The sequence below is a fragment of the Rhodnius prolixus genome, unplaced genomic scaffold (genome assembly GCF_049639745.1).
Source record: "Rhodnius prolixus isolate KJV_2025 unplaced genomic scaffold, Rpr scaffold_4, whole genome shotgun sequence".
NCBI classification, from domain to species: domain Eukaryota; kingdom Metazoa; phylum Arthropoda; class Insecta; order Hemiptera; family Reduviidae; genus Rhodnius; species Rhodnius prolixus.
Window position 1 is genome coordinate 37,587,579 of NW_027411614.1, and position 12,287 is coordinate 37,599,865.

General features: G+C 32.4%; 1 protein-coding gene across 5 annotated transcripts in view; it reads right to left on the reverse strand.

Moving 5' to 3' along the window:
• Positions 1-12,287, reverse strand: part of RhoGEF2 (Rho guanine nucleotide exchange factor 2) — a 501,746-nt gene that overhangs the window by 418,308 nt on the left and 71,151 nt on the right. For all 5 annotated transcript variants that reach the window (XM_074130469.1, XM_074130467.1, XM_074130470.1 and 2 more), the window contains 2 exons: positions 2,412-2,578; positions 1,513-1,710 (listed from right to left, as the gene is read on the reverse strand). In XM_074130469.1, the coding sequence (XP_073986570.1) occupies positions 1,513-1,710; positions 2,412-2,578 (365 nt within the window). The remainder of the gene's footprint in view (positions 1-1,512; positions 1,711-2,411; positions 2,579-12,287) is intronic.

Below are 12,287 nucleotides of genomic sequence, written 5' to 3' on the forward strand. Positions count from 1 at the left end.
GATTGTTCTTTGGTCTCAGGAGTGTAGTGATGTATCCATGTTTCATCCACAGTGACGAAACGACGCTTAATTAAAGTCCTGCGGATTCTTCTGGAACAGGCTGCAAACCGTCCTTGCAACACTTCACACGATTTCGTTTTTGGTCAAGCGTGAGCAATCGCGGCACCCATCTTGCGGATAGCTTTGTCATGTACAAATGTTGATGCAAAATATTATGTACCCGTTCATTCGAGATGCCCACAGCACTAGCAATCTCACGCACCTTCACTCTTCTGTCATCCATCACCATATCATGGATTTTATCAATGATTTCTGGAGTAGTAACCTCAACAGGGCGTCCAGAACGTTCAGCGTCACTTGTGCCCATACGGCCACTCCGAAAATTTTGAAACCACTTATAAACTGTTCTAATAGAAGGTGCAGAGTCACCATAATGTTTATCAAGCTTCTCTTTAGTCTCCTGAGGCGTTTTGCCTTTCATAAAGTAGTGTTTAATCAACACACGAAATTCTTTTTCGTCCATTTTTTGAAAATCACTCGTCTTCCTCGATTCAAACGAATGCCAAACACAAAGAAATAGACCGATCTGGCTGAAACTTGGTGTGTGTTCTTCCAAGAGATGCCACTAACTAAACATAACCTCGATACGCGCCATTGGTGCTATCTCTCTGACTTTGCACGGACTTTTCAAACGACCCTCGAATAGCACGGCTCAGTTCAGGATTCAAACGAAGCTCCGAAGTTTTTGGCTTCAACTTTCAGATGGCAGAGATAGTGAGACTTTTTTTTAAGCAATGTACAACGATAAAATATCATTTTTGAAAATACAACACTCTCGCAATATTGCCTCGGCCAAGCCACAAAAGACGATCCTTAAAAAACGCTCCTTCAAAGAAAAAAAATAAGGAAATGGTGGGATATTTTTGCAACAAAAAGCTGCATGATAACTCAGAAATTAAACAAAAAAAATAATGGTGCCAGGTTGTAAACTTGGAAAATTTAACCACAAAAGCACTAAATTTACTCACAGTTTTACTGCCGTATGAAGCATGTAAAAAAGTAATTTAATAATAGATATAAAAACAGAAAAGTACCTACAAAGCCTGTGACGCAACAATTTCTCGTTCTGGATGGAAAGTAAATATAAGCTTGGCTGCCAAGGCGTATAATCCGCCAAATACATTTTTTTTTTTTTTTTTTAATTCTTTCAAAAAAATAGTTCATGCTGGTTTTGGTTTATAAATTTCAAAAAGTGTAATGATTATTTTTTATTTTTAAAGAAAAGCTAAAATGAAACGACTGATTAAATGAAGCGTTCAATTATTTAAAAAAACAATTTAATGAGCCGAACTCTATTCAGAAGCAAAATCAAAATTATAAAGAAAAGGGTGAATATATATTTTTTTTTAAAGAGTGGCGCAAGTAGCGCTCGTGATTTTAAATTTTAAATTTGTTATTACAAAAAATTTGGCAACTTTATCATACGAATATTTAAATTTCAAATGATTTTACCTCTTGTTCAAGTTCCATCTGCAACTGGTTAACTCTTCTTTCTGCACCTAACAGATCTTGTGTGATTTTACTCTCAACACTCGTATCTGAACATTTTGCTAGCTTACTTCTCAACGAGTCTACATAGGTTTGCTCCTTTTCTAACATTAATTTCAACGTGTTCGCTCGCTGATGTTCGAATTGGCGTAATTTTTCAAACTAAAAAAAGAAAAAGAAAAGAAATAATGACAGTTATTGAAATATAATGGCTGTTTCGTGAAGTAATGAAAAATTTCTGATTTTATTCCAACAAACAGACAAAAAGTAAATTACATCATTTTACAAATCAGACAAATAGTGGGTACACGAACGAAGGCCTCGGCAGTGACATCTCTAAACAAGATTGGCACACGTCCCACCAGATAGCACGCAAAGTTGGACACGCTAAGATTTTTTTTTTTTTGTAATTTACCTCTCCCAAAATCAGTGGCAGCTAGTGCTTGGATTGTCCAGCCATTAAATGAATTTAATCCAAAATTTTGTGCCATTTCATCATTAAGGAACATTTAACATGCACAGTGAACTTTGATTGGAGCAGCTATTCTTGTAGTTTACGTGTCTTATCTTTGACAGACTGTTGTTGTCCAAGTACCAACTTGCATTAGTAATTTTGGAATTGCCTGGAGTATAATAAGGATTGCAAAAAAACACGAGGAATGCTAGTGTTTTTGCTAAGATAGGAGATAAGCGTAAAATTCAGTTCGATTTCCTTTTAAATTAATTTTTCAGAAATTCCGCCATGTTTCTTTCTGTTTTGTTACTGGCAGATGTAAATAATAAAATACGGAGTCACTTTTATACACCAATCCGATCAAAAAGTTAAATAAAATTTAACAGAAATGTAAAACAATCATACATACATCGACTGGCTGGGGCCCAGTAATTCTATCCCTATCTCTAGTCTGATGTTGAGCATGATGATGCATGGCATGCCTAGCTTGTAGACTTGGTGACGACATAATCACGTTACTGCAGGATCTTTCTCGCAGTGGATTTTGATGCACCGTCAGATCAACTTGTTTGGCAGCTGCAAAATAAAACAAAAGAACATCTTTATTAGTTATGTACCTTCAGGAACTGATGGCAATTATAAGTATAACGACAAAACAGATGTATTGAGCCCTTATTCTCTTGTGTCCACTCATCGTCTAATACAGCGGTTCCCAACCTTTTTTGGTTCGCTTACCACTTGATAGAACATCATGCTAAATTGTACCACTTCGTAAAAATGATTGTATTTCGTGAAATTTGTTATTAGGCGTATGCTATTTTACTATTATCTTTACTTTATGTTCACTTTATAAATTTTGTAAAGAGTAAGATCTTAGGTTTTAAAACTTTTTTTAAATAATTAAAAATTGGGCACTTATTTTTCTCTTCAAAATTATTAATTAATTTACAAAGTTCTTCTTTAGGATTATTATATTTGTGCCCAAATCTTCTAAATTAATTTCTTTTAAGCATTCAACTACCTGTAAGTACCAATTAAATTTAGATAGAGCTTACTCATTACAATCAGTCTCTTTAAGCAGATTTTTACATAGTTATTAATTAAGTTCTGTCACACGATAATTCTATTAAAATTTTCTTTATCTTTTATTGATAATGATGTAGCTTTTCCTAAATTTTCTTTATAGAAGGGGTTTGAAATCTAATTATTTGTGTTTTCGGAATTTTAATCCCGTAAAATGTGCTACAATATTTTCTCGTATATCTTGAGACAGACTACCCTTATTACTGTGCATATTAACAACTGTATAATATTATTAATCAAAATAATTTTTATGAATTATACGAAAAAACGTTTCTATGATATTTTTATGCTTTAATTTTTTTTTATTTTTGATGTCCACAATTATTGATTATTTTTCGTGTACCACCAACCAGCAACTCGCGTACCATAGGTTGGGAAACGCTGGTCTAATATCAACCAAGGAGACGAAACCATAACCCAGGTATTAAAGCAAGCTCTGGTCACAACACGGTGCGCCCAAAAATGTTTCTCGTCCGTAGACCATTAAAATATTTTTATGAAGACTCGCAAAAAATAGTTTTATTAGTAACAGCCTCTATAAGGGAACCCTAGAAAGAGAAGCTGGCAGTAAGGGATGGCCACTCTTTGATTGAGCCCTATCCTCCAAGGATACATCCTTCATAAGCATATAAGACAAGCTGAAGTATGCTATTCCCTTAACTCGAAAACATTTTTTACTGTTTTTCGTGGTCTGACCACGCCCAGTGTCTCGGCTTAACCTTGGACAATGAACTGACCTCCACACGTTCAGGTCAAAGTGAATTCTGGTAAACTGAACTAGAAGACTTATATTTCTTTTACTCTAACGAGACTAGAACATGACTGTACAGAAACTAACTCCTCTTCTACCAAGTGGTCATCAGGCCATTGTTACCGTTCGCCTACTCCATCTGAAGTCTTAACATCAAGAATTTCCAGACGACACAAAACAAATTTCATACGACTCTCTAAAATTAACTCTCTTCATGTGACTTCATCCATTATTTCCGTACACCCTTTTAACCTAAATCGTCAAAGTGAAACTCCTTTTCATTTTAGTTTGCCATCCTAACCCACTCTGCCGCCAAATAGCCATCTACAATCCTTTCAACGCCTAAAGACACAAAAGAATTGAATATATCCTTCTTTAAATTTCTCCTCTAGCTGCTGGTTTTTCCATCCTTTTTCCTTGCATATATTATTCTTCGCATCTTAAGCGACCCCTAAATTATGTAAACTTCATTGGTAATTCATCATTTTAATGAATAATAAAGTTTGTCTATTTATCTATTTCTCCTGTAATTAATAAATTACCTACTTTTAAAAAAGCACCGATTGTAAAACCTCTGAAGGACAGTCCAATTTCGTGCAAAAATAATCGCGAAGTCTGAGGAACTACCCGCTAAAATCCTTCACAATGACTATATTTCCGGCACTGGATTATAATCGACAAGTGAGTTTGCTAATTCGTAATAAATAAGAACGTTTTTATTAAGACTTCCAAGTTTTGGAATCGGCATTAAGTGAGAAAAAAGTAGAGTATTTGAATGAAGATAAATCTGTGTGATAAAACTGTAACCAAAAGGCTGTAAAATGTGGTTAATTATAAAAGTTAGAAAAATGAGCGTCCTGCAAGTAATTAGAATAAATAAACAGATGGTTGGTTCCGTTTGTGTGCATGATGAAGAGAGAACACAGAGTATGTATGTGCAGGGGAGTGTGGCGAGGTATTGTTAGTTCCGCCATATACCACCCGCTCTGAGAGCAGCGCTCTACACACGACCAGAATTAGAAGAACCAGTAAATGAAAACAACACACTAAAACTCTCCCTTTTTAACCACAACACTATTGTCTTCATATCGGAGAGTCTTCAGTATACGGACATGACCGTGTAGTTCACTTGCTTACAGACCTCTCCTCCACTCTTCCTCCTCCTCCTCTTGCACACGCAACATTATCTATTGTCCTCATCTTACCGTTTCTCCTTCTACTATTTCTTTCCCTAGCACTCTGGACATCCCCACTAGCCGTTCTACAATGTTCTATACACAATTCCTGCACTCTCCTTCACTACATTACCGAATCTAGACAAGTTTCTTTAACTAAAGAGTTCTTCATGTAATTTCTTTTAACGTATTTTTCAGTTACTTTACTTTGAAAAAAAGAAGAGGTAAGAACACATTGTCCAATTTTGAAGCTAGCAGGAAATGGTTTAAGTTTTTCAGGAATGTTGCCAGCAGCTCGTACAATTCATACTTAACTCTCAACCTTTACAGAAACTTCTTTTATATTTTTCTATTTATTTGTGACTGAATCATTGATCTAAGATGGAGAAAGATTACGGCCGATTCAGACATGATTTTTTTTGTGTTTAATTTTATTTATATAAAATATACTGCAACATACCGCTGAGACTTAAGCCTTAAATAAGGCTCTTCTAAGAGTTTAAAAATGGATTACTAGAGAAAGGCAGCACGAATATCAAGAAGACTTGGAGGAAATTATCTTTTTAAAAAATGTGCTGCAGAAGGTAGAGAAAAAGAAATTTAGATGGTACGGCCATATAAAAAGAATAATAAAGGAAGTAAAGTAACAACTTTGAAGGATACAAGATACGAAGTGTGGCTATTAAATAACGAGACTGATGCTGCTACAGAAGAACTATGCATGCGCCAAATCCTAACGACGGACAGCTGTGCAGCGTCTCACGTGTTTTGTAGAGAAATCTGACTGGTAAACAATGGTAAATTCGCATGGAGCGTTGTAGGGATAGGGGAGGGGTGTATATTGAAGGTGATAATAACTAAATATGTACTCTTTAACAAAAACTTACAGTTTAAAATGTTAAGTATAAGGGTTGATTAAACGCCAAAAGGTACACAAATCAGCAAGCACCCAACATTTCATTAATTCTTCATTAATATTTATGTAATTTTACTGTATTAATTTTCATTAATATTTTTTAGAATTTATTAGATGTCACAGACCCTTATGCTGGCCATTTTCGTCTACAAAATATATGTTCAAGTAGCACTGTAGATTGACTGTAATATCTAGTTATTTATAATAATCAAACTATTAATTACTGGTTGAAAAGAAAAACGTTATAAAAAAAAATTATGAGGCTAAAAAATTCAAAACTTTTTTTTATCAAAAAATTTAATATGTAATATAAAGTAAATAAGATATGCATATTTTTAGGACAGCTAATTATTCCAGTATTTTACTAAACCCTTATACAACTGTCCTACCGGACATTTTTAATAAGTAAAATTAGGGAGACTAATTTAAATTACAATTGAGAAATGAATAATTGTTGTTGAATAATCTACTTGTTATTAACTGTGTGATATTTGTGCTCACGAATATTTCGGTAAGACGAATTCAAGACAGTAGCCTACTCTAACTTTGTCTTTTTCTACTTTAACATGCATGTACGTTTGTGTGATTTATCATAATTATAACAAAAAAATATTATAAATGAAGTGGCCAGCATAAGGGTCTGTGACATCTAATAAATTCTAAAAAATATTAATGAAAATTAATACAGTAAAATTACATAAATATTAATGAAGAATTAATGAAATGTTGGGTGCTTGCTGATTTGTGTACCTTTTGGCGTTTAATCAACCCTTATACTTAACATTTTAAACTGTAAGTTTTTGTTAAAGAGATTTTTGTACCTTTTGGATAGATTTTCCTTTTTGTCTATTTTACAAAGTTACATATCTTCTTTACAGATTTTTTTAAAATTTGGAATAAACAATTCTATCATTATAATCTGATAAGGTGTTAAGTCGGAACCGTAACTACCTCTGGAGAGATCTTTTTAAAGAATGATTATAGTTGCGGTCCCCCAAACCATCCTCAATAACAACTTTTTTTGAAAAAGCGTTTTGAATAACATAGGAAGGTATTTGTACGTAAATAGCAAAATTAAACTGCGATTTCAGTACTTCCTTTTAAGAGGAGAAAGAAAAATAAACTGCGATTGCAGTACTTCTAGGCAAAGAGGCAAAGATTTTTTAATCGAACGACAATTCATTGATTTCAATCGGTTCACTCATTGATAATTTAAACGATTGCAGTACTTCCTCTCAGTAGGTGCAAGAGCATCAGCAACGTAGAGGAGCTTTAACCACTTATTCGAGCTGAATTTTCGGAGCAAAATCGGACTAAGCGTTATAGAAATATTGGTAATAATATGGTTTTAGAAAGGGCCTTATTTGGGTGGGGCAAACTCCCCTCCTCATGAGGCACGGCGTCAAGACTTTTAAAGTGCAAATCTGTACAAAATTTCGATTCGAATGACACTTCATTCATGAAAATCGGTTCACGTGTCGATAATTTGAAACGATTGCTACACTGCCCCTTAACAAGTGTAAGAGCTGATCGCCGCTTTAATGTTACGTAGGGGAGCCCTAACCCTAACATCCTACCAAATTTTATCAAAATCGGGCCAAGATTTACAGAGTAATTAGTAATAATAATTTTGGAGGGGGCCTTACATTAAGGGGGCTAACTCCTCCCCCATTCGATGTACAGCGTCGAGACCCCCAAAAGGCACATCTACATAAAATTCCCAATCGAATGACACCTCATTCATGAAAATCGGTTCCAGCGTTTAGGCGCTACGTTGTTTACAAAAAAGGTAACAACAAGAAGAAGAACAAGAACAAGAACATTTTTTGAAAAAGCCGTTTTTGCTCATTTTTGGCAACTTTTTTCTCGATACCTATTAGATCTGGGTTGTTGCAAAAAAAATTACAGCTATAAAGGAGGGTTTGCCCTATATTTTAAAGAAAATTTGGGAATTTTATCTTTTGTAGAAAAAGAGAAAAAAATTGTCAAAGTTGGGTGTTTTTCAACGTTACGCTTTTTCGTGCAGTTTTTGACGATCAACCCTTATACAACTGTCCTACCGGACAGTTTTAAGATCAACCCTTATACAACTGTCCTACCGGACAGTTTTAATAAATCTAAAATAAAATGTTTTACAGCAATAGTCTCGTTATTTAATAGCCACACCACGTATTCTGTTCACACAACATTATGTGTTCACAAAACATACATCCTGATAATCTGGCTTGACAATGCAATACTTCATTTGTTATAAATAATAAGTAAAATCAAAGCAGAAGACAAAGATATTTTGATAAAATTAGATCATAATAATGTTTAAAAAAACCCACACATAAAACTTTTTTAATGCCAATAATTATAAAACATTGCAGAGTTGACCAACAATCTTGCTACAAGTTGTAACACCATACTAGAATTCCAAATCGTACAGTGACGCTTACTAATATACCTAATTAGCATACATTACAATAATACAATCAAGATAAAAGTTTATATGCTGTGTTCAGTGACACAAAATGTTGCTTCTTTTATGTTTAATTTGTTCAGACACTCGGTTCTTTTTAAATTACCATTTATTATTTTATTTTAAATGACATAAATGTGAGCTTGCTATTAATTAGTAAAATAAAACTTGTAAATGTAAATGTCGTCTTCTTCCCAGTAGTAATATATCGATCGCATTACTATTATTTTATCAATATCATTATTTTTTACAGTAATGCAGCCTAAAAAGACAGACATTTTTTAAAAAAGGTAACTTTTAAACGAAAACTGAATGCTAACAGGGTGTTTATCTTAATGAAAAGGTAAATGATACGGTTGGATCTACAGTTTGAATGGAGACGGAACTTCCGTTCCCCCCATTGTACCCGTATAATGGTGCAATGCTGACTAGATAGACGATAATGGAATAGTTCTAAAACATGGTCGGGAAAGTATTAATGATTAAAAAACTTTAATCAGCATTAAATGAAACACATTACAAGAAACAAAACAAACATCAGATTTGAACACAATATACTGACTTTTCTCTTAGTATTTACAGGGTGAACCAGTAAGTATTGTCCATAGGCCTACTGTGTGTAGTACATCTAAAGTGGAGTTTAATGACGTATTGGCCAACTTCATATTTTCCTCTGTTCTTGAGTGACGTCACTTTAAAGTTTTTTTTCTAAAATCATTACTTTTTTCCAATAAAAATGTTATTACTCAGAATGTTTTAGTCCGAATTCGATTCTGATGACACGGTTAGAAAGACAGATAAATTTTCTAAAAATTGATACCATTTTGAAGCATAAGTTATTCTCCAAACAGCCTCAATCTTCCTCCGGATGCTGGAAAAATAATAGTAATCGAAATTTTCAAGAAAACTCATTCGGACCTTACGTGATCATTATCAGACCTAGGTGCTGGCACTTTTTATAAAAGATTGCTTGTTTAATGGGCTTTCAAACGGTATATCATTTTCCAGGATTCCTTTTATGTTCATATGAGAGATTACGTTTGTTTTACAAGAAAACGTGTTCACGAGCACTCAACAGTGTTATGGTACGACAGAAAATTTTGAAACCAAGGTAACAGATAAGTGAAGTTTATTTGTAAGGCGCCTAGTTGTACTGGTTAATACTTAATTCAGATACAACTATTATCTGTTAGAGGGTTCAAAGGGGGTTCAAAGGGTGGTTAAGGCTTATTTACATTTTTTTCTTTTTTCAACAGTGTATTGTATGTGAAATTGTAATTTGGAGTAAATACAACTATATGCATTTTTTTTTTTATAAAAATAGTACTTGTTTAAAATATTTCCTAACATTTTCTCAAATATTTCAGAATTTAGATTTTTTTTTAGTGCAATTTGTAACTTTTGATTTCCTAATTTAAGGACAGTCTACATTAAAATTGACTACTGGTCCATCTAAAAGAGTTTTCAATGAATTAAACAACTTGATAACTAACACTGTTGAGTGCTCGTAAACACGTTTTCTTGTAAAACAAACGTAATTTCTCATACGAACATAAAAGGAATCCTGGAAAATGATATACCGTTTGAAAGCCCATTAAACAAGCAATCTTTTATAAAAAGTGCCAGCACCTAGGTCTGATAATGATCACGTAAGGTCCGAATGAGTTTTCTTGAAAATTTCGATTACTATTATTTTTCCAGCATCCGGAGGAAGATTGAGGCTGTTTGGAGAATAACTTATGCTTCAAAATGGTATCAATTTTTAGAAAATTTATCTGTCTTTCTAACCGTATCATCAGAATCGAATTCGGACTAAAACTTTCTGAGTAATAACATTTTTATTGGAAAAAAGTAATGATTTTAGAAAAAAAACTTTAAAGTGACGTCACTCAAGAACAGAGGAAAATATGAAGTTGGCCAATACGTCATTGAACTCCACTTTAGATGTACTACACACAGTAGTACTTACTGGTTCACCCTGTTTACTCTTCGTACACTTAAGTTATAAAACTCAGGCAAGCATTTCATTCAGTTCTTCTTAAAAAAGACAACTTCAAGTAAAAAATTGTGTATTTGACTTGCTATGCTGTGCTAACCTCAAATCTGGGAAAATATTGTTTCCAATTTCAGTGTTGACTATATGGCTCTAAGTAACTTTTCAAGCAAATATTGTGGACCAGTAATGTTTCCGAGTTTTTAAGTTCTTGAATTTAGTATAGATTTATGGTACACTAGGGTGTTTCAGAAAATGATGACTTTTAAATTTTAAAGAGCGCCGGGCGGAAAATCTAAGTTCATTTAAAAACGAAAAGTTTCGTCCGTAGTAGAGCGAAATCGATTAATATTTCGAGGTCGCTACCATTGATCAAAAGATTTTTGTTTTGCTTTTTTTTTTTTTTTTTTTTTTTTTTTTTTTAATAAAAAATCTTAATTAAATGTTTTGTAACTTATCAAATTATTAGCAAAACATGTAATTGTACAAAGTTTATTTAAATATAATTTGCTATAAAGACAACGCAGTTGGAATCATTTTGATGGCCTTTTTATTTTCAAAGTTATGAATAATTAAAGAAGCTGTAATTTACTAGATCAATCAATTAATTTCAAATTATAACAATAAATGCAAAATATTCCCTAATTTAGACGTTTCAGTAACCAAAATTATTGTGTTTTTTAAATTCTGTACGAAACACAAAAAATGAAGTGATATTAATGTTAATCATTCATAACTTTGAAAATAAAAAGGCCATCAAAATGATTCCAACTGCGTTGTCTTTATAGCAAATTATATTTAAATAAACTTTGTACAATTACATGTTTTGCTAATAATTTGAAAAGATACAAAACATTTAATAAGGATTTTTTTATATAAAAAAAAAGCAAAACAAAAATCTTTTGATCAATGGTAGCGACCTCTAAATATTAATCGATTTCGCTCTAATATGGACGAAAATTTTCGTTTTTAAATGAACTTTGATTTTCCGCCCGGCGCTCTTTAAAATTTAAAAGTCATCATTTTTTTTAAACACCCTAGTGTACATAACTTGAATTCTGAGTTTTGTGAATCATTTAGTAAATATTAATGGCCACCGCTTAACAAAGAACATTAGGCTAGAAATCCGTAATGTGAATTCAATTCCCCTAGTTAAATAAAGCAAATGTTTCCCTTTTTATTTCTATCGTAGAATAGAAAAAAAGGTACAACTTTAGTATCTACTTAACAAAAACTTACAGTTTAAAATGTTAAGTATAAGGGTTGATTAAACGCCAAAAGGTACACAAATCAGCAAGTACCCAACATTTCATTAATACTTCATTGATATTATTTAAGTAATTTTACCGCATTAATTTTCATTAATATTTTTTAAGAATTTATTAGATGTCACATACCCTTATGCTGGCCATTTTCATCTACAAAATATTTGTTCAAGTAGCACACCATTTAACTTAGATTGACTGTAATATCTATTTATCTATAATAATCAAACTATTGATTACAGGTAAAAAAGAGAACGTTATAAAAAATAAAAAAATATGAGGCTAAAAAATTCATAAAATTTTTTAAAAATTGCTTACACCAACATTCGTACATCAATGATTTTATTTATTTATTTTTATTTTTAAATAAAAATCGTCGGTTTAAGTTCTTTCTTCGGTTAAAGTAATTGTTATTTTATGTAGTAGTCAAACGTTTGTAATAATAAGTAATAAATAATCTGGCTTTATCGCAAATAATATAGTTTTCTTCAATTACATTCTCCATCTAGGTGTTCTTCCCACAATGTTATATATATGTAATATAAAATAAATAAGATATGCATATTTTTAGGGCAGCTAATTATTCCAGTATTTTACCATAAGTAAAATTAGGGGAACTAAATTAAATTACAATTGAG